The sequence below is a fragment of the Cydia splendana genome, chromosome 2 (assembly GCF_910591565.1).
Source record: "Cydia splendana chromosome 2, ilCydSple1.2, whole genome shotgun sequence".
Taxonomy (NCBI): Eukaryota; Metazoa; Arthropoda; class Insecta; order Lepidoptera; family Tortricidae; genus Cydia; species Cydia splendana.
The window spans coordinates 12,025,544-12,049,711 of record NC_085961.1 but is presented as its reverse complement, the minus strand read 5'-3'; the positions used below and the strand labels follow the sequence as shown (position 1 = coordinate 12,049,711).

At 38.6% G+C, this 24,168-nt stretch overlaps 3 protein-coding genes and 1 long non-coding RNA gene across 4 annotated transcripts in view; all 4 read left to right on the top strand.

Moving 5' to 3' along the window:
- LOC134804118 (uncharacterized) overlaps positions 1-24,168 on the top strand; it is an 805,015-nt gene that overhangs the window by 41,559 nt on the left and 739,288 nt on the right. The gene's annotated exons all lie outside the window — the stretch shown is intronic.
- The window catches only part of LOC134803971 (uncharacterized), a 460,442-nt gene that overhangs the window by 318,109 nt on the left and 118,165 nt on the right, over positions 1-24,168 (top strand). The gene's annotated exons all lie outside the window — the stretch shown is intronic.
- LOC134799246 (trafficking protein particle complex subunit 1) lies at positions 77-1,146 on the top strand. The gene is made up of 2 exons (XM_063771628.1): positions 77-236; positions 350-1,146. The coding sequence occupies exons 1-2, from the start codon at positions 138-140 to the stop codon at positions 686-688; spliced, it is 438 nt and encodes a 145-aa protein (XP_063627698.1). The 5' UTR covers positions 77-137; the 3' UTR covers positions 689-1,146.
- Positions 12,178-23,718, top strand: LOC134803872 (centrobin). Its single transcript, XM_063776700.1, has 9 exons — positions 12,178-13,548; positions 14,104-14,337; positions 14,644-14,898; positions 15,472-15,675; positions 16,681-16,907; positions 17,234-17,336; positions 17,408-17,543; positions 18,242-18,372; positions 19,324-23,718. Exons 1-9 carry the CDS (start codon positions 12,283-12,285, stop codon positions 19,459-19,461), a joined length of 2,694 nt encoding a protein of 897 aa, XP_063632770.1. The 5' UTR covers positions 12,178-12,282; the 3' UTR covers positions 19,462-23,718.

Sequence of the window (24,168 nt, the reverse complement as noted above, 5' to 3'; positions counted from 1 at the left end):
TTCATATGATATTCGAACGATTCTGGACTTTTTTGACATTTGTGATTTGACATATCGGACGAACCCTACGTTGTGTTTAATGTGTTTTTGTGCAATCGAAATAGACTACATCAATTTATATTGCTCATTGGGTAATAATGACGATTCATAACTTATATATTTTTGATCGCTACGGAACTTTGCTATACTACGGCGAATGGAACAGGTCTAAACAATCAGGAATGTCGAGAGAGGAAGTGAGTCTAAATAGAACATGCATTATAATTTTCTTAGTGTTGATGCTGAATTCTGATGTCGCCTTTTGAACTTGAGTCATATATATTTTGATGTTTTCCTTCAACTATTTCAGGAAGGCAAGCTGATGTATGGGATGCTGTTCTCAATCAAGTCCTTTGTATCCAAGATTTCCCCATTGGATCCAAAAGACGGATTCCTGCACTACAAGACTTCAAAGTACACACTACATTGTTTAGAAACACCATCAGGACTTAAACTTGTCATGAATACTGACAACCAAGCTCAAGGGGTGCGGGAATTATTGAAAAAGATTTACGGAGAAATTTATGTTCAATATGCTATGAGGAATCCCCTGTGTGGCATTGGTGAGCCAATAACTAGTGAACTATTTAAAAGTAAACTCGATGCTTTCATCAAAACCACTCCAATTCATGCAGTGAGAGCTTCATGATAGAAACCCTCAATAAAATAATTATGATAATAAGTATTTAAGGACTGTGTGTATATTTCCTAAGCTGTGTAATGTAAAAAATGTATACTTAAGAATTGAATCCCTGTGTGTTACATCATATCTGTCAAGTGACAACCAAAACTCACTAATTACTACCATATATAATTCAGAGCCATAGTGATCCATAGTAGTATCAAACAAGGTTGATTTTTATTTTTTTGTAATTATAATTAGTGAGTTTTTGTCATCACCTAACAATCTGTTCAGTGGCATAACTATACTAATTGCGCTTCTAATCATAATGATGTCTTAATTTCTTTTTATAAAATGTTAGCTTCCTCCTGTGCACACACCTCACAACCTGTAAAAACAGAGGTAACATGACACTTTGTATTTTGCTTTGCTATGTTAGGCTACTGATTGGAACGCTGAAGCAAGCTGAAATTATATTTTGAATAAAATTGTAAGTTTTAATAGCTGCATGACATTCTATAGTTTATCTATTAAGAAAGATGGTTTGTTTATATGGTTAACATTATAATGTTTTTTATTTACTTACACTGTATAAGGAAATAAATTATAATATATTTAACCTAATTCCTTTTTTACTCATCATCTTTCTAAGAGTTCCTAGAAATGTGCTCTTAGATTGTACCAAAAAAGAAATTTTAATCTCATAAATTTTGGTCCCCTGCAGTGCCGTGACGATGTCACACGATAACATAAAAAAAATTGGAAATAATTTTCAATATTTGCCTCTCTATCACTCTTGCAAGTGCCCCCACAGGAACAGGAGCCTCCTGTTTAGCCCGAGAGCCATACATAATTTCATAGAAGTTGACGACTTTGACCTTCGAGCAACACCGGCTTCCGACACATCGGAAGGGAGGGGCCCAAGCGATATCTCACCGTACAAATCTTTCTGCCACTTTTCGCGGGGGGAAAGGTGCACACAGTCGCACTTTTCACACACTTACATACAAAATCCAATCTGTAATGACGACACAAATACATAGAAAATGACACACGTCAAAGACAAATCTTGCAACCTCGATCCACCCTCGATCTCTTTGTGTACGGACCACTGAAATATGAAACCTATGGAAGTGAAACGTCAACGAATAATGCGTGCCACTGTGACGTCATCTTAGAACTAAACATGGCGGTTTTAGTGCTGCCCAGAAGATTTTTACTGTTACTAGGTTTTATCGATACATCGATACCTTTTTAACGTTCTCGGCTCATTTTATTTAAAATACTAAGTATGTATTATTTGTGGAGTTTATGTTTTAATAGGAAGTAAGTAAATAAATAAAAATTCTTTATTAGTATATTGTTATGTGAAAAGATACTTTGATTTAGTAAGATGTGTGGAGTCTAGGACAATTTCGTGCTTCAAATTTGACAGGTAAACGAGATGACGCTGTACTACTCAATACATATTGCGATTTTTGCGGTAACACTGATTTTCAAAAGTTGACGTTTGACAACTTAGTGACCGCAAAACACATGGCGCAGTACAGCGCCATCTGTTTTGGATGTCAGAATAAGTGTACGTGTTTTTCTTGGACTTTACCTCTCTATTACAATCAATTTTGTTGTGTTGCTAACCCTGAAGTCTGTAACACACTACCGCACTGCACCTCGACCTTGGTGCGCCGTATCTATAAGTGAGAGCGATACAAAATTCAAGCTTATTAAGCGACGGGTGAAAAAAAACAAAACACCTACAGAACATTTTTTTATTACAAAAATAAGGAATGACTTCCGCTCTTACGCGCAACTTCTTCAACATTTATTTTATTCAGCAAATAGGCCACAAGGGCATTTTTATACGTCAAAATAATAACAATACATTAACCATTTTATAAATTACAACTATATGTATATGGTCTCTTAATGTCGAATTATATAAAAAAACTATAATAATGATATAAAAAAGCCCGCAGGGCAGCTTGTGGAGTAACGACCCCACGGACCCGAGTGCTCCCGAGAGTCGGTCAGGGTCTCCATCTCCAGCTCTTTCTTTTTATGTTCATTTCTTGGTAAGCTATAAAAATGATTTAATTATTAAATTAAGATAATTTAGTTGGTTTGAAGCGGGGTAGCATGATAAAATAAGAAAATATAAATAGGCAATCATAATATATCGATATCAAAGTCGATAAATAAAGTACAACCCTAGCTGAAATGTTTACATTATTTAAGCGTAAAAATATAGTTAAATAAATCCAATCACTTCATGATCTATAACTGCACAGAAGAACCTTGCTATTTATAATGTGAAACATCCTTAAATTTCCCAGGAACATTAACAATAACCAATATTTTTCATGTAAATTATAGCGTACCTGTGTATGGTTAAAGATGGCTGATTTGGTGGTTTTCTTATGCCGCACCCTAATACACTACACACTGGCATATTCGCGACGTAATTATTCACATTTGGCTTCAATTATTTTCAATCACAAGCAAAATATTGAAAGATAATTAATAATTTTAATTTTCACCACGACTTTTTGACAGGACAAGTACCTGCTGAACTGACAGACAATGACATTTGCGTGACTAAACATGGCGGATTTTCGGCCGCATTAGGTATTTACGTATTTTCATGGAACACTTTATGTCTGTACTGAAATACTGTCACCTTTTTTTGCTATGGGTTACAGTGCTGAGTAAAAACGAGATAGATATATATTTATGTGTGTGCCGTCAAAATGGGTGCTATTTCTATAAGCAATTGTACGTATAGAACAATATGTCTTGTCCCTATTATATAGGTCTATGGTACGGACGAGTGACAAGTTGGTGACAAGTGTCACAACACGCACACTAACACATTTTCGTTGAAGTATGTTATTGTATTCTGAGAGATGAGAAGTCGGATTTGTCGCTCGACCGATCCGCAATTTGTACTGAGCGAGCAAAATCGATAAATCCAACAATTACATGAGACTAAAATATAATAATTGTGTTTGAATGTAATTAAACGTATGATATGTAAAAAAAAATATTACATGTGAAATGTAACACTTTCTTTTTGTAAATTTGATGTCCCCGACCTCTTTTTATAACAAAAAACCGAGCTAATCTTGTACCTCGGCAGAGGGGAAATAGTGCGAATGCCGCCTCCCTTCCGACTTTGACGTTTTAAATAACACTTACACTAAGTGTGCTACAAAATCGTTGCAGGCTTGGATCAACTTTCTAACGAAATTTCGTTTTTCGCGGTATACCTTTAGAACTCGCGCGTCTACCTAAACGTGTATATGACACACTAGCCAAAACACACTACTACACTGCACCGCATCCATAAGTGAGAGCGAGAAAGAGATATCTCTTGCGGCGCACCAAGGTCGCGGTGCGGTGCGGTAGTTTGTTACGGCTTTTAAAGCCCCCCATTCACACTCCTACCGTGTAGGCCGCCTCGTTGGGTAGGATTGTGTATGGGGGACACAATCCTACCCAACGAGGCGGCCTACACGGTAGGAGTGTGAATGGGGGGCTTAAGAACATCCACGGATCCAGACACAAAGAGTCTTAGGCCCCAATCGCACGGCAGCTTTTTCAACGCGCGTTAAAAAAGCGTTTGAATGACACAAATAGATAACCATGTATGTATTCACACGAGAGCGGTGGTGCTTTTTATCAAGCGTTGTTGGATTTTCGACTTTAAGTCATGGTCGTTAAATCGAATTTAGAGTGCGGACAGATTCAAGCGCTTTATTAACGCGCGTTGAAAAAGCTCTCGTGGGAATGGGGGCTTAAGAGTAGTATAATAATATATATATAATACTAGATGAAAACCCGGCTTCGCTCGGGTAAAATAAATAATAGTAATAGGTAATACTCATTTTGAATTAAGTAATTATTTACTTTTAGACCAGTTGAAATAATAATAAATACAAAGGAAAGCCGAAGAAAGATATTTCATAGTCAGCAACGCATACAAAGTGACTCTGCAGACGCAGTACACAACACAACAGAAAAGTTATTTACAGACATCGATGTTAGAGGCTGTGAGACAGTACAGAAAAAATACAATATTATTGAAGAAACATTGAAGAAAGCTATAGAACAGTCTACTAAAAGAAAAGAAAACAAAGACACAAACATATACTCCACCGAAACAAAAAGATTCTTAGAACTGAAGACACAATTGCAAGAAAAAGAAAAGAAAACCAGGGCTGATAAAAACAGGCTAAAAGCAGTAAATAAAAGAATAAGAAAACTAACAAAGAGAGACATTGAGAATCAAAAAATGAAAGAAGTAGAAGAGCTACTGGCTTCTAAATGCGCTGTAAAAGGAGCAGAAAGGAAAATGACATTAGGAAAAGAACTCATTTCTAGCATAAACCATAATAGTAAGAAATCTGAAAGTAGAAAAGAGATAGTGGATTCTGCAACAGACTTCTTTAGACAGCTATACTTAAATAAGGAATACGACCCAACAATATATAACAGGAAAACATGCAATGAAGTGGAGCCATTCCTCACGGATGAAATATCGGCAGCAATAAAGAAACTTAAAACCGAGAAAGCAATAGGACCAGATGGGATTTGCAGTGAAATTCTAAAATACTCAAGCTACGAATTACACAAAGTCATTACTTACATGTTCAATGAAATAATAAAGAACGAAATAATACCCGAACAATGGAATATTTCCAACATTACTATCCTACATAAAAAAGGAAACAAAGACGATCTAGATAACTACAGACCTATAAGTATCATATCCTGCGTCTATAAACTATTCATGACAGTGATGACCAAAAGAATACAAAATACACTAGAAGAACACCAGCCAGTGGAACAAGCTGGATTTCGGTCAAATTACAGCACAATGGATCATCTACATACGCTTAACCAACTTATAGAGAGAGGCACAGAGTACCAAAATAAAGATATATACATTGCGTTTATAGATTTTACAAAGGCCTTCGACTCGATAGAACATACATTTCTATTCAAAACACTTGAAGAACAGGGCCTAGAGGTAAAATATGTCAACATACTAAAACGGATATACCAACATAGCAAGGCCAGAATAAAAACCGATAAATATGGTGAGCCATTCTGGTTGCAAAAAGGCGTAAAGCAAGGAGACCCTATTTCTCCGACATTGTTCAACGCATGCCTGGAGGCCATCTTTAAAGTACTGGAATGGGAAAACAAAGGTATAAATATCAATGGGAAGTACATAAATAACCTACGATTTGCGGATGACGTCTTAATTGTGGCCGAAAAACCAAAAATACTGGAGGAAATGATCTTGGAATTTGACACAGCATGCAAGGAAGCAGGTTTAGCAATGAACATGAAAAAATGCAAAATTATTACTAACGGAGATAAAATACCAATGAAGCTTGGAAGAAACAATATGGAATATGCTGAAGATTTCACATACCTGGGACAAATGGTTTCCTTCAAAGACAGACTCGACAAGGAAGTAGACTACAGAATTAGCAAAGCGTGGAAAAAATACTGGTCTCTAAAATCAATTCTAAAGAGTGACATGTCGATGGCCATTAAGAAAAAAGTATTTGATACTGCTGTCCTACCTACCTTAACCTACGGTGCCCAAACCTGGAGCCCCATCAAGAAACACACACATAAACTGAAAATTTGTCAAAGGGCAATGGAACGGTCCATGTTAAAAATTAAAATTAAAGACAGAATCAGAAATGACACTATAAGAGAGAAAACTGGGGTAAAAGATGTAATACATACAATAAAAAAGCGTAAATGGGCCTGGGCTGGCCATATATGTCGTACTACAGATAACCGGTGGACCAAACATGTCACAGAATGGTTACTAATAGACACACCGAGAAAACAGAAAAAACCGAATACAAGATGGAGAGATGAGCTAAGAAATTTCGACAGATATTGGTGGAGAACAGCACAGAATAGGAAGGAATGGGAGACACTGGGGGAGGCCTTTTCCGCACACGCGGCATGCAAATGAACAAAATAAATTGAAAAACAAATAAAATTTAATTAATAAATGTAACAACAATGAAAGTGTAAAAATAACAAAAACGCATGAAATAAAGGCTATTACTATTACTACTATTACTATTACCTTCATCAAGGCGGTTACAAACCTATCTCATCTCAGAAAACTTTAAATCCGTAACATACAATCATAACTCGAAAAATTTACTATTCCGATAATTATATCTAAAAACAAATATGTAATTAAAAAAACCTAATCCGCTTTTCTGGTAGCAGTTCGGTTCTGTAAGGATCACAGTTCTAACCTGACCCACTTTTCTGGTCGCAGATCGGTTCTGTGAAGGCCGCATTTATAACCTAGCCCACTTTCCAATCTCAAAAGAGGGAACCCTTTTGTACCTACCCTTCATGGCACTAAAGTGAAAGTATGGAAATTATCACTACTATTTCATTCTTTAATATTAATGCCTATCCGTTAATATTAAATTCGTTTACAAAAAAAAACTGAATAAGTGCGAGTCGGACTCACCTATCAAGAACGGAACACTTTTTAATATTTGTTGTTATAGCGGCAACAGAAATACAGTAGAGTCCGGTTATAACGACGCCCAAGGGACCGGTGATATTAGGTCGTACTAACCGGACGTCGTACTAAACGAACTGCCAATATTAATATTTTTTTAATCAAAATAATTACATAATTTTGTATTTATTAATACTTATGCAACAATCAAAGAAAAAAAAAACATTTCCATTAAAATATTTATTTACAACACTTTTATATTTCAACACTTTGTCTTAAATGCATAGAATTGTGTGTTTAGTTAGACTTAGAAGAAGCCACACACACGCGTACTCACTCAATCATCCGCAAATTACTCGAATCCCGTAAAATAAAAAGGAATCTAATCAAGATGACAATCGTACATCGACAATCAAATATTAAATAAGTTTTTTTGTCAAACATTTCAACCCAAACTCAATTAGGATGCGTTGTTTTATGACCAGTGATCGTACATTTTCCAGCATTTTTGGTGCAGCGGAGTGGTGTTAACGGAATTGGTATAAATAATTTCAACCCTAATGATTAATTAGCGTTAATTACGTTAATATTAACCTTAATTTACCATAATTCAGATCTATACTAATTCCGTTAACACCACTCTGCTGCACCAAAAATGCTGGAAAATGTACGATGTCTGTTTATGACACAGTTCTTATGGCCACCTCCTGTGTCCAGCATCAGATCAGCTCGAAGTTACCAAAATATTGCATTGTCATCCAACTTACATACATAATTATGTACGTGAGGTTTAAGCTCAATTGAATATTGGGAATTGGGTTTTATTTAGTTTGCAAGATTACGTAAAGTCAGATGACGATTTCATCTTACTGCGTATAGGCAAAGGGGCGAGGGAGTTGGGTGCGCGGGACGGAGTAAGCTTCTTACCAACAATTTATTTGTAAAAACTACGTCGCTCGTCGTTGTAACCGGACTTGACGGACGGATTTTGTGTCAATTTCCGTCGTTAAAAGCTGTTGGTCGTTATAAGCGGAGTCGTAATAAACGGTTGTACTTTCATAGTAGCTTGTACTAAAACCAACCAAGTGCCTATAATTACGTCGCTATAAGCGGTTGGTTGTTATATGCGAAGTCGTACTAACCGGACTCTACTGTACATCATGTGTGAAAATTTCAACTGTCTAGCTATCACGGTTCATGAGATACAGCCTGGTGACAGAGGGACAGTGGAGTAAACTGAAATAAAGGTTCCGTCACACCGGCGCGATTTCAGAGCCGGGCCTGAGCGTTTTATATGAAAAAGCGGCGCGCCCCGCTCACGCGCCGCACGCGAAACGCGCCTGTGTGACGGAGCCTGAAATGTCAAACCGGGCAAGTGCTCGCGCACGAAGGGTTCCATACTTTTTAGTATTTGTTGTTATAGCGGTAACAGAAATACATCATCTGTGAAAATTTCAACTGCCTAGGCCTATCACGGTTCATGAGATACAGCCTGGTGACAGACAGACAGACAGACAGACAGACGGACAATGAAGTAAAACTGAAATAAATGTCATATACCTACTAAGAAAAACCGGCCAAGTGTGAGTCGGAATCGCTAATAGGTTCCCGTTTTTTAGTTACCCTTCAGGTACGGAACCCTAGTATGAGTGTAATAGATTTGTAACCGGTCAGCAATGTGAGTCCCTTGGAGAAGCAGAGGTCTAGTCTAAACCCCCACTTACCATCGGCATTAACAGTCTTGTATTCTTGTTTGCCACCAACATGTCATATTAAAACATATTAATAAAAATTTACTCGGTCAACAATGTGAGTCCCTTGGAGAAGCAGAGGTCTAATCTAAACTCCCACTTACCATCGGCATTAACAGCCTTGTATTCTTGTTTGCCACCAACATGTCATATTAAAACATATTAATAAAAATTTACTCGGTGAACAATGTGAGTCCCTTGGAGAATCAGAGGTCTAGTCTAAACTCCCACTTACCATCGGCATTAACAGCCTTGTATGAGTTGTATGCTTGTTTGCCACCAACATGCCATGTTAAAACATATTAATAAAAATTTACTCGGTCAGCAATGTGAGTCCCTTGGAGAAGCAGAGGTCTAGTCTAAACTCCCACTTACCATCGGCATTAACAGCCTTGTATGCTTGTTTGCCACCAACATGTCATATTAAAACATATTAATAAAAATTTACTCGGTCAGCAATGTGAGTCCCTTGGAGAAGCAGAGGTCTAGTCTAAACTCCCACTTACCATTGGCATTAACAGCCTTGTATGCTTGTTTGCCACCAACATGTCATATTAAAACATATTAATAAAAATTTACTCGGTCAGCAATGTGAGTCCCTTGGAGAAGCAGAGGTCTAGTCTAAACTCCCACTTACCATCGGCATTAACAGCCTTGTATGCTTGTTTGCCACCTCCAGCCTAGCATTGCATTGGCCCTGCTTAAATATTTCTTTAATTTGTTTTTAGTATTTGTTGTTATAGCGGCAACAGAAATACATCATTTGTGAAAATTGAAACTGTCTAGTTAATCTAGTTATCACGGTTCATGAGATCTTGAGATACAGCCTGGTGACAGACAGACGGACAGCAGAGTCTTAATATTTAATAGGGTCCCGTTTTTACCCTATGGGTACGCAACCCTAAAAAGTGACCAAGGCCTCCAGTGCCCTAGGCTGGAATCAAAGCAGCGTCCTCTGCTATTGCAGCAGGTGCCTGTGCCATTCTGCCACCGGGCCACCCACGGCGGCATAGGTCGAATTTTTCCAAGGATACTTATGCACTACTTACTGAAGGTTTATGGAGCCTCGCCATCCCTAAGCCTAAATTAAATATTTTCTGAAAATAATTTGTTTTGATCTAATAACATATTGGAGTCCTCGTAATAGGGGTCCCGTTTTTACCCTTTGGCTACAGAACCCTAAAAATCAACCTTGTTTTGGTACTATGTACTATGCTTCACTATGACTCTGAAATTTTAGCAGGAATTAATATTTTTTTTGTTGTCACCTGTCAAATTAGAATAGAATAGAATAGAATAGCCTTTATTGACCAAAAAATTAAATATTACATTTAAATAAATTCACATTTCATTTATATCAATTAGTTTCAATATTTTTTCCTTAGTAACTTTATTAAATAATTTTTATGTCATTGCTTTTTAATAATTATTTCAGTCTGCCTTCTTGGCATAGGCCTCCCCCAGCTCTCTCCACAGCTCTCTATCCCTTGCCGTCCCTATCCAATTAGGTCCCGCATGCTTCTTTATGTCATCCGACCACCTCATTATTGGTCTCCCTTCTCTCCTTTTTCCATCTCTAGGATACCATTCCGCTTCCTCTCTATCCCACTTATCTTTACCTTCCCTTGCCATATGTCCAGCCCAACCTGTTGCAGTCAAAAGTGTGAACTGGCCAAAGAACTTTTAACCAACAAAAACAGGCAAAACTGCTTTGACTGAGCATGTTGGTCAAAAGTAGTTTTACCTGAAAATCATACCTATTTCTGGCAGCAGTTTCGTTTTTAGGGCGTAGCAAAAAAAAAATAACCCTAACCTACCTATCTCTGGGAACAGTTTCGTTTTTTGGGCGTAGCAAAAAAATAACCCTAACCTACCTATCTCTGCGAGTACTTTTGACTGATAGTAACAGTCACAACACAATTACTATTAACCAATGATTTTCAGGTATAACTACTTTTGACCAACATGCTCAGTCAAAAGCAGTTTTGCCTGTTTTTGTCGGTTAAAAGTTCTTTTGACCAGTTCACACTTTTGACTGCGACATATATACTATCTATATATCTTATTATATTTAATCTTATATTCAACTTACATTGACTCCGGAGATAACTTATTAGCTTTATGCAGTTGACTTTCCAATTCACCGATACACCTCAAATTTGATTCATAGTCTAAAGCACAGTTATTAAATATGTCCACAATACACTGTAGCTTTTTGCACTGTTTCACACTGGCAATGTACTTAATTAGAGTGTGTTACAGTCAGCTGGCACTTAACTCAAAGTTTCTTTGAACAACGTCATTTTCATCTCGCTCACTTATTAGTTTATCACAGCTGCTTCAAGGTTGCTTTCACTTGCATTTCCAGGTAGCTAGTAGTGCCTTGACATGTAAGAATATTTGGAATCATTCTGAAATATTAAAATACAACTGAGAGACCGATGTTTATACTAAACACAATACACCCATGGAACGCTTTGAAGTTCAAATCTCGTTACGTTACGATGGCGTTTGCACTTTGCACTATGTTCGGTGACTATTTTTTATTGTTAACACACACAATACACTATTTAACAGGTTTTTATCACGTCTGGAGTACCGGATAAAGTATTTTCGAATAACAGCCGTCGTTGACGTCTAGGCAGTGTTGCTATCGTCTTAAAAGCCGTAACAGACTATCGCACGTTCTGGCTTAAAAACTAATTTATGTAATAATTATACCGGTATACATATCCATATGAAACGAAACTTAATGCAAATAATAACCATTATACATACCGGAAAGTCATCAAATAAACAGTAATATTCGTCTTGCTTTTTATTAAAAAAAAAACGACCAACCTAACTTGTAAGCATGTTTGCAGTTTCTAAACGCAACGCATAGCTGTCAAATGTCAACCAACAAATTGAGCCTTTAGTATTGTTTGTCGAAATTTTTTCACTTTTAAATGCAAAATACGCGACAATACGAATTTTGCGGATATATGTTCTCGATTCAAAAGTGATATTTTTTCAAGCTCTTTCGATTGAGCATAATTTAATTTGTTTCTACCGTCAAAGCCGCTCGCGTTTATATATAAGGATAATTAGACATCACATCGCTTTTTTACACATGGCAATATTGAAGTTGGTGTCAAACTTTGATTGGATTTGGTTGGCTGTTGAATTGTCAGTCAAACCATGTACGTACAAACAATACAACAAACAACATCAGAAAACGGTTGTGTTGCGTTAAAAACAGTTTATTTTAATCTTAAATTAAAACGATTCAAAGTAATAAAATCTGATTTCTTTGAGTGAGCGCTAAAGGATGGCATCAGTTTTAAACTCTAGACTACGCCATCAAAACTGCTGTGATGAGTGAGACCGACGATACCGATATTCTTTTGCTTATCCCGCCGAATTTCTTCCTTGTGCCAAGTTCAGGCTCCGAAGGATCACTTCTAGATTCCTCTAGAACTGTCGTGCATAAGCCGTCTTGCACTGCTCAAGTATTGGGGAAACTCGTGGACCAAGTGCACTCTCTTGAAAATAGGTTAGAAAGTTTAGAGTTAAGTACTAACGAGAGTATTTCTAGTTTCGGAGGAAGACGTAAAAGTTGTGAGACAGAAAGCTTTGACAGCCGGAGTCTCGACCGTAAGTGCTTTACGTTCCCACGCCGACGGCGACGAAAGGTATTAAATAGAAGGGATAGAAAACGTGACTGGTCCCTTACAAGTTTAGACTCGATCGGCACGACACATATACCACCGTTAAAATTCAAAGATATTCCTGATAAATCATCAGCAAATGACACAATAAGTATGGACGGAGACATTAGCAGTATTGTATCCACACCTAGCAAGAAAAATGATAAATTACTATTACATGAAATTGATGAATTTTTGACTAAAGTTGAGTCATATGAAATACCTGAATCTAAAATAAAAAATGAAACCTCTCTTAGCCCAGAGAATGTTATCAAAGCTACAGGTGATTACATGACAAGAAAGATGGACCAGAAAATGGGTGTTGATGATATCAAACTTCCGAGTGGTAGAATTGTATCCAGTAACATATTAGATAAATATATATACCTGGTTAAGAATAACACTGACACGACTGACAAGCCAGCCTCAAGCAATGTTAGATCACAGTATGTTGCAGAGGCAAATGAAAAATTGGCATTAGAAAGCCAGAAGTGCCGACCCTTGACAAATGAAACAAGATCTCCTTCCAGCAGAAAATTAAATTTCATGGATTCTAAAGAAATCCAAGTTACATCAACTCCGAAGAAACCTCAACCTTATTCAGACACATTCCGTCCTTCTAGTAATAAAATCTATGATAGAGCCTCAAAGGTGTTGGAGCAATACAAGTCCAAAAACTTTGGAAGTCATTCTCAAAATTCTATGGCAGACACAAGTCACTCCTTGTCTCCTAAAAAAGATGAGTTCAAAATGCCACAAATGAGACCTTTTCCAGAGGCTAAAGATGGTTTGAAATTGAGTGAGTTTCGCAACAAGTACATTGACACTATAGACACAGATTTGTTGAGCTTAAGTGAGATGTGGGGTGAAAAAAGGGACAAGGGGGACAGGATGGAAAATGCAAAGTTAGAAGAGGAAAAACTAAAAAGAGAGGCAAGTAAATTCTAATAATCTGTCTTTTGTGTATTTGGGTCAAAATTTTTTTTGCTGTCTTGTTTCTGACCACTTTGTCACACTTGTATATGTGTCTTCTATCAACTAAATAAAAAAAGTCAAGTGCTATTGCATGTATTTCTAGTTGTAGATTATATTTTACACAATAAAATTTAAAAACGAAATTTCTTCTCATACAAAAAGCTTCACTCCATCACATTTTTTGGGGACAAAGAACAAGACAAAAAAAATATTTTGACCCATTTAATTATTGTTTGTTTTTATATCCCAGAATTCCCAGATACTATAATGACAGTTGGATTACCCCAATTTATTAGAGTAATCTGTCAGTTTAGTACAAAATTTGTACAGAATCTGGATAATACTCCCTGTAAATTGCCTAGGGACGGAGTAAATAAGCTTCAAAGCCCATTTGCAATACTTACTTTGTACCTGAGTCAGTTATTTATTTTTAATTTTCCCAAAACATTTTTATTTCCTAAAATAATTAGTAGAACAAAAATATTAATCTTAAAATATACTTTATTATTTTAGCATTGTGAATCCATAATCCAACAATTACAAAAGAAACTACTGGAGCAGCAAGAGAAGCTGGCAGTTGCTGTCAAAGTAGATCACAGTAAGGACGAGGCCATATCCAAGCTCCGGGAGGCATGGCTGAAGCTCACTAGCAGCTTGGACCGGGCCGAGGAGCGCCACAAGGCTGCATTGGACAAGATGATGCGGGAGGTTGACAACTTTAAAGCTGTTGCTGATGCAGCACAGAAGGTATTTCAATACTTTTTCATTGTTAATTTGTTGTGCTGGGTATATGATTTTGCTCTTAATTATTTTTCCATGTTCTTTGACAAACAAAATCAGAAAATTCGAAATTCCTTTATTTTATCATCATAAGCTGCACAGTTTTCTCCATACCCCTAAAAATCAAATTTTTGTTTTCTGCCTCTCTATCACTCTTGCATATATGATTTCTCTCTGGCAAATAGACAAACAAAATTGTTCACTTTATAGGCCTTCCAGCATATAGGGAGATTCTTATGTTTTCCTTATTTTCTTCTATGCTTTAATTTACAGAAAACTAGCCATTTTGAATCCGAGCTGTACAAAGCCCTAGACTTAGCCCATGATTACCAAGACAAGTGCAAGCAACTCAACCTGGAAATGAAGCAGGTCAGGGCCAGCACGGAGAGTGCGCTGGCCAGCAAAGATCAGCTTTTAGCAAGCAAGGACATGGAAATACAGGCATTGAAGGAAAACTATGAGACGGTCATGCGATTGAATAAACAGTCAACAGATTGTGTTAAAAACTTAGAGGATGTGTTGGAAAAGGTGGGTAGAAGTATCAGGGCCGTCTTAAACTACGCTGGGGCCTTTGGGCACATAAGAATTTGGGGCCCTTTTGTAAAGTAAAGAAAGCTGTTTAAACTAACATTTGCCTACTATGATCTTCTATTTATTATGGGTATTCAAATATACTGTTACTGTCTGTCCCCCTGAGGATGGGGGCCCTGGGCATGGGCCCCGTGTGCCCTTATGGTAAAGACGGTACTGAGTAGTATTGGTAATTATCTTCTTTAACACAATTGCTAACCCAATATCTGAAAAATAAATCATTCACATTGTTTCTGCTAGCATACAATCTAACACTTAGTTTAATCCTAATGTTTGAATTTAATTTTAACTACAGAAGAAGTAATAGTACAGTACTGTATATTCTCTAGCCCTTTTTGATGCTTTACTAGTAATTGCTTTCTCCAAATGGGCTTACACTAGGAGACTATGGATAAACTAAAGTAAAACATACATAAATTAGGTATACATTTTGCTTCTAGCCCATTGTTTGTTGTACCATGCAATAGATTAAGAAAAAAATATATTATAACATGGATTATTACGTTATAGGAAAAATCGGATCACAACGAATCAAAGCAAAAAATAGACGAGCTGTCCCAACGACTGCAGTCCATCGACGAAGAAACGGCGCTCGTACATCAAGAGAGGGACCTTCTGAGGACCAAGATAAACGAGGAGCGCGGCCGCTCCACCGTGCTGGAGCGGCAGCTGGCCGATAAACAGGACCAATGTAGCGACCTGCTCAATAAATGCGTATGTTACAGTGTTATTACCAGTGATCTTACTTTTTCCAGCATTTTTGGTGCATTCAGTAGTGCCCCATATTAAATTGTTTGAACCAAGAATCAAATAAAATCAAAAATAAAAATAAAATAGCGTATTAAACAAATCGGAAATACAGAAAATATGATTTGGTCGCTGTCATGTGTCATTTGACGTCATCGCACAAAAAATGCTGGAAAAAGTATGATCACTGGTTATTACCAGGGACCGAATACCGGTATATTTTTCATATAAACTAACCATATTGAATTTCGGTATCTCGGTTGTATATGTATATTTTTGCATTTAATTTACCTAATCTTATCAATTATTAATTATTATCCTTACCTAAATACTATCCTAGAATAGCAATAATATTGTGAATGCTATGTGATATTTAGATTTTTAGTTATACCGGTAACGGTCCCTGGATAACCAGGGAGTTTTATGTAATAATACATAAAATTAATTTATTAAGTTAGTTTAGTAGAGCTTGACCAAAGTGGAAATAATATCGAGAAGTAATTCCTGTTTATAAATATATATCTTTTACTTCAATCCTCAACTAGCCTAGAAAAGTGATACTAAAAACTGGTGATAGTTGACAAAGAATATAATATAATTTGTTCTGAAGATTCTATGCAGTCAGCATTTCAATTAAAATTATGTGCTGGTAACTAATTATAGTAAAGATTTTTCTTGTATTGTGACAGTAGCACAGTTGCGTTAACTATACTTCGTTTTATTTGGATTACGAGTATAAAAAGAGTAAACAATCTTGACGTATCTTTTTATTGGAAAGCGTGTTTAAAAAAACAGTAACTATTACATATGAAACCAAAAGAATGTAAATGGTTATATGCTCTTTCATTGCTACATATTTGCTGTGAATTATTTTTCAAAAGTGTTTCTCAATGAAAAGACACGTCAAGATTGTTTACCCTTTTTCTAATGCAAAAAAAAGTATAATTATATAGTTCTCCATCTATTGTTCAGGACAACCTCGATGCTGAAGTGAAGTCGCTACGGAAACAGTTGGAGCTCCAGAAGAACGAGCTAAAGTGTCACTACCAGAAGCAGTTAGAGGATGCTGTTCTGGCCAAGCTGCAGGAGTTCCAGCAGCAGCTGGAACACGCTGAGCGGGACCTGGAGAATGACGCGAGGGGCAAAGAATGCGCCATGCTGGAAACGTTCAATAGGCAGGTCGCGAGCATCGAGGAGCAGTGAGTTTCTTTTTTACACCAAATACTTTCACTAGTTATGCACTAGGATGCAATGGATCTGGATCGCGAGTTGCATACTGGATTTCTTTAAAAGATATGTTGCAACCAGTTAGTTGAAAGACATGGTAGGTAAGATGCAGTTAATAGAGTAGGCTGAGCGGCAACTTCTGGCGATTCCACGGCCAAAAAAAATAGTGAGTGGCGTGGCATACCTGCAAGAAAAGTGTAGTGGCCCATTTAGTAGGTTCTCTTGGTTTCTTATATTTCTGTCTTTTACTTATGTCCTAAAGTGCTAAAACTATTTCTAAAATTTTTCATTGTTTCAGACACAAATTGGAGATTAAAGTTCTGGAAGAGAAACAAAAAGAAGAGATAAAATTGTATCGACTACAGCTGGCCCAGGCCAGTGAAAAAATCGGCTTATTGGAGGTAAATTTCTTACTAATTGAAGATTTATGGTGTGGGTACTCGTATGTACTTATTTGTTGAACAATGTGTAGAGTAAGCTGGAGTCCCACCGGCGGCGGCGCGGGCAGATCGCGACGCAGCTGCACGGCGTGATGCAGCAGCAGTGGCGGCAGGCCGTGCGGATCCTCACCAGCGGCCAGGAGCCGCTCGACCACACCAGGGACTCGGGTGAGTAGATCTTCTTTGTCGTCACACTTTTGTCAGAGTGGTCGTCATATCAGGGCCGGTGGCAAGCTTCACAATCCGTCGCCATTCCTCCCGTACTGTAGCCCTTCTTGTACATTCATGGAGTGGTTCATTGAATGCACTTTTGACTAGGTCTGACCAACGCATGAGTGGTGGCGGGTGAGTGGATACGACTACACAACTGACTGTCGTGGTTTTATTCGTTTACATTATTTTAAAAGTACTATTATCATCGTATATGTCGATGGTCATGTTGATTCGCTCGGTTACGCTTGCGATTTATCATTAGTGATCGGTAACAACGTTTTAATTTCATGGCAGCGTGGTCGAGTTAAAGTAAGGAAAGTGAATTCAATTTTAAAGGAGACGGTCAATTAAGGTTCATCTAAAGGTTATTAACCTTAATTAATAATTTCAGCTGAATTTTATTTTACAGATTCCTTTAACTCAACAACGCTGCCATGAAATTAAAACGTTACCGATCACTATTTATCATGTTTCTATCAAGAAAACTATATAATCTGGCAATGTGCTACTACAGCATGTGCGTATCATAATGAAATAGGAGATGTGGCCGGCTCATATTGTATTACGAGATGAGGAGCAACTTTTCGATCAGCGACCTAGCGGTTCAGTCGCCAGATCTGGATGCACTTTGATAAATATTGTAAATATTTCAGCGTCGACGCCGGCGCCTGAGTTCGCAGGGAAGGTCCCGCCGCTGTCGCTGCCGCCGCGCCGCGACCGCGACCGCGACCCACTTAACTTGGATGGACTATCCGACCACGAGCTTCAACACTACGTTAAGTTGGTAAGTACCATTTTGTCAATTTAGCTTATTAGTTTCCTACTTATTGTTAGTTAATTATAAAAGATTACCGAGCAAATGCGGCGGCGGATAAACTCAAAGAATTTACGTAACTTGACGAAAACCGTCCATCCAGACCGGGAACTGAATCTTATTGGCATTTCTGACTCAAATGTTGATACCTGTCGTTTAGATCAAGTATCGATCGATATGTTCATTTGGTCTAAGAGCTAGCCACGGCAATAGGTATGCAATTAATAGAGCAACGAAATCCCTCTAGTTAGTATGCCATACTATCATTATTAATTAATCCGGGCGCCTGGCAGCTGTCTAGCGGTGGGTGTGGGAGTGGATGGGCAACAAAGTGGTTGTAAAATCAATTGAAGGTGTGCAATTTATAGAGCTCTGTGTTTGGTGTGATATAATAGCTAATTATGTATTTACTTCAAATATAACAATGCCAGGCGTTTTATTTGGGGAGTTTGTACTCACAATTGCTTTACGCATAGATTGTGAGGCGAGTGCAATTTGCTCGTGATCTTCCTGCAGGTGCACAAGTGATTGTATATTTTCATCGCCTGGCACTACTTTTCCCCCAAATAAAACGCCTGGCATTGTTATATTTGAATTAAATACATAATTAGCTAGTATATCACACCAAACACAGAGCTCTATAAATTGCACACCTTCAATTGATTTTACAACCACTTTGTTGCCCATCCACTCCCACACCCACCGCTAGACAGCTGCCAGGCGCCCAGATTAATTAATAATGATAGTATGGCATTCAACAACCATTACACGAGAGGCTCTGGCCCCATGTGCGGTTACTGTCGACGATTCTGGTAAAATTTGAAGACGTATCAGGCAATATCCGACCTTAACTGACCAGTTTTAAAGTGAATGATCGTTACATCGATCTATAACGTGTAACATTGTGGCATGTTTGAACAGCTGCTGTCGAAGCCGCCGGCGCTGGACAGCACGGAGCGCTCGGGGTCGCCGCACGAGGAGCCCACGAGCGACCGCCCCGAGCGCCGCGCGCGCCGCGGCCTCAACCACAGCGGGCCCAAGCCGCCCTGGAAGGCCTGACCGAGACCGACGCGAATACGGTTTCAATTTTAACTCTTTAACGGGCAGTGGGAACACGTTTCTGTTCACATTTTGAACTTTATATACTTTTGATAGAGTTCAAAGCCTTTGAAAAAATTTCGCCCATGTGCGCGATCGAGACCTTGTGCAATACGGAAGTTATGGTCAAGATTGTTACGGTGGACCTCCCGTTGGTATACCTCCATATACCCTCCGATTATATGACTAGTTTACAATTTTATTATAAAAACACACGGTGTTTTTCATCACACTTGCGCGGAAATAAACATGTACAATTTAAGCCAAAATAAATGTGTCATAATAAAATGTGCATCATACAAAATATGAGCCATTTTCAAGCAAAAGATTATTTGCGGACACTGCGCTGAAGTGTCGCTGTCGTAATAGAAAGCACCATAATCGACAAAACATGAAATATGAGCAAGGGTGTTGACCGATGAATGAAGTATTTAAGTATTTGTTCCTTTTCCATTTATAGCGATCCTATTAAAGTGAGTATAAAGTTGCTTTTTGTTTCTTTGTAGGACAAAGATCCATTAAAGACAATTTTATACGACTAATAAAATATTGTTGGAAGATACTTTGGTTCCTTTATAGTAATAAATAGCAGGTTTCGATGTAGGTTTTAGGTTAGGCCGTGGAAACCACAAATGCCGTTGACATAAACCAGACCCTCAAGAATGTGGTTGGAATCCTCAGGGATGAAGGTACGAGATTTTGCGAAGTACAGCGTAAAGCCGGGAGGTCGAAGCTTTCGGAGGAAACCCTCAGGCTCATGAAGGTACGACGGGAAGACCCACCTGCCACTTCGTCAGAGCGACAGGCTCTAAACAAGAGGATTGGCAAACTAGTACGACGTGACCTCCGGTGCGCCAATACACGCTTCATTGAGCAAGCGATTGAGCAGAATCGGGGGTCAAAAGTTTTTGTCCAGTCCCTTGGAAGAAGCCACCTGACGAAGCTGACCACAACTGGTGGGGCTGTTGTATCGTCCCGGTCGGGGATTCTCTCAGAACTCGAATCCTTCTATGGCCAGCTATACGCCTCGCATGCATCTCAACCAGATCCCGAAAATGAGGATTCTAGAGCCACATTGATCCGCCACTTTACCGAAGACTTGCCAGAAATCAGCACTGACGAAATCGAGATGGCCCTCAGACAGCTAAAAAATGGAAGAGCCCCCGGCGAGGACGGCGTTACAACAGAGCTTCTGAAAGCGGGAGGCAAACCTGCACTGAAGGAGCTCCAGAACATCTTTACCGCCGTTCTCTTCGATGGGAGAACTCCAGAGGTGTGGAGTAGGAGTGTTGTCGTGCTGTTCTTCAAAAAGGGAAATAAGGCCCTATTGAAGAACTACTGACCCATTTCGCTCCTAAGCCACATCTACAAGCTGTTTTCGAGGGTCATCACGAACCGCCTAGCACGAAGACTCGACGAATTTCAGCCACCGGAGCAGGCCGGATTTCGAGGAGGATACGGCACCATAGACCACATCTTCACAGTGCGGCAGATTATACAGAAGACTGAAGAGTATAATCGGCCCCTGTGCTTAGCATTTGTGGACTATGAGAAAGCCTTTGACTCCATTGAAGTCTGGGCTGTTCTGGATTCCCTGCAGCGATGCCAAGTCGACTGGCGATATGAGATGGTTGAGATGTCTGTTCGACGCAGCTACCATGGCCGTCCAAGTCTAAAACCAGCAGACTAAGGCTATCCCCATGCATCGTGGTGTGAGACAAGGGGATGTGATTTCCCCCAAATTGTTCACAAATGCATTGGAGGATATGTTTAAAACGCTCGACTGGAAGGAACATGGTATTAACATTAATGGCGAATACATCTCACACTTGCGATTTGCGGACGACATCGTCATCATGGCTGAGACGTTGCAGGATTTAGAGCATATGCTGACCGGTCTAGCTGATTCTTCTCAACGCATAGGTCTCCGGATGAATTTGGACAAAACGAAAGTTATGTTCAACGAACGTGTTGCTCCGGGACCTATTGCAGTACAAGGGGCTGTTCTCGAGGTTGTTCAGGAATACGTCTACCTCGGGCAAATACTGCAGTTAGGAAGGAACAACTTCGAGAAAGAGTCGAATAGAAGGATACAGCTGGGCTGGGCAGCTGCGTCGAGTCTTCACGTCATCAATCCCACAAAGTCTGAAGACAAAAGTCTTCAATCAGTGCGTCCTACCCGTGATGACATACGGAGCCGAAACGTGGACACTCACGGTAGGACTGGTCCATAAATTCAAAGTCGCTCAGCGAGCTATGGAAAGGGCTATGCTCGGAGTCTCTCTGAGGGATCGTATTCGAAATGAAGTCATCCGTCAGAGAACTAAAGTCGTCGACATAGCCCACCGGATTAGCAAGCTGAAGTGGCAGTGGGCCGGTCATATTAGCCGTAGAACCGATAACCGTTGGGGTAGACGAGTTCTCGAGTGGAGACCGCGCATCGGCAAACGTAGCGTAGGACGCCCTCAGACTAGATGGAGCGATGACCTTCGCAAGGCGGCTGGCAAGAGCTGGATCAGAGTTGCCGCAAATCGTGCTCAATGGCGTGCAATAGGAGAGGCCTATGTCCAGCAGTGGACGAAAGTAGGCTGATGATGATGATGATGATGATGATGTAGGTTTTCAATGAATTTGTTTTACACCAGCAATACGGAAGTCATATATTATTTATAATTTATAATATGTAGGTACTTATGAGTTGATAGGAACACTATACTTTGGTTTTATACTCCGGCGTAAGTATATTAGAAACTTCGTTTTTTTTGCATTAAAAATAACTCCAGATGTAAATCATGAGGATTTTAATTGATTACCTACTTTAAAAATTTACTACATTATCTGACCCCATTATTATTATGATTTCTTATCTGATTTAAAACCCCATGTTAATTACATCTGGCATTTCTTCATTTTAATTCAAATAAGTTTTTGGCAAAAATTTAATTTTTGGTACAAGCTTTTATCGCTGACTGTACTTTTCTTACGACAGACAGCTAATACTCATCGAGACAATTCTAAAAACCCCTAACACAATTAGGTTGCGCTGAATCATCACAGAGTTCCTATGGCCACCTCCTGTCTCCATCATCAGATCAGCTCGATGGTACCATAATATTGCATTATCATCCGATTTATACATGCATGCAAAATTTCAGCTCGATCGGAAACCGGGAAGTGGATCAAATTTAACTTGCAAGATTTGATTACAGACAGACAGACAACGGTCAGGTGAAACTAAATAAAAGCTTGTAAAAATAATTATAGCAATTTGCCATCTTTAATAAATACCGAATTATCCAGGGACAGAAGAATAACTTAGACAATTTTTCTTAACTATGAACTAAACTAACCAGGGGTGGACAAAACGCGGCTCGCGAGCCGCATGCAGCTCTTCGAGTCTCCCAAAACATTAACGCTAAAGAGATCTTTGACCACGGAAAACAAATATTTAATTACACAAACGGGTCTACCGCGATATAATTTCATTGTTTTTACCTTTAATTCCGACGTTTCAGCTGAGTTGCACCAGCTGTGGTCACGGAAAGACTGACGTCCCAACAAATGTCAACGGAGATATTAATAAAACACCACTAAACTACCCGAAATTAGTTCAACAACAACAAACAATGAAACAACAATGAAACAATGACTGAACAATGAAATTATATCGCGGTAGACCCGTTTGTGTAATTAAATATGTGTACAAAACGCGAGAGTTTAAAGTGTTACACGGAAAACAACATTTGGGGCTCTTTGAGATGCCTATAACCTGTCATTTCTGCGTTTAGCTCTTCTCCTCAAAAGTTTGCCGACCTTCGAACTAATCTAGTTAAATAGAAAAATGTACCCTAAGCCTGGTAAATTCTGATTCCAAGATTGTAAAAAGCACTACTATCAGCCACGTTCAAACAACTGGGGAATATTTCCATTGTCTAATGTTATCCCTCCTGTCCCCAGTGATCCCACATGACTGTAAGTAATTAAGTCCAGTAATTGAGATGTAACTACATTTTCGTGTTGATTCAATAGTTAAATAAATACCCATGAAATTACCTTAGTTACTAATTTCAAGAGAAGTTCTACTGTGTGGAATGTGTTTTACTTAGGATGTACTCAAATGAATTCTATGTTTGTTATGCCACGTAATTTTTTTAATGTATCACGACATTCCATTTTGCAATTTTATACTGTTGATATTAACAAGGATTTTGGATAATATATACATTGTTTTATTTTACAACCTTTTTACAATGCGAGAAAAAAAATAATCGGGTCATGAGTCTAGAGGAGTATAAATGTGTTGTGGTGAACATTTTTTTTGTTCAAAAACTAGCAATGGATTGTAAGTTAAATAGATAGATATTTCAGATATTTGCCTACTTATTAGCCGTTTTTAAGCGGGACTGCACTAGTCATAACCCAGGAAAGCCAGGTCTGACAAGCTTACGTCACTGTTGGCCACTTCTGCCACTAATTGCACCTAAGTACTCACGCGAAAATTATAACGTACCTACCTACATATTTCATGGGAGTCTAGGATATCCCGGCGAGCCCGCATGCCTGGCTACTCGTTACACTTAAATAAATAAATAAATATTAAGGGACATTTTTACACAAATTAACTAAGCCCCACGGTAAGCTCAAGAAGGCTTGTGTTGTGGGGTACTC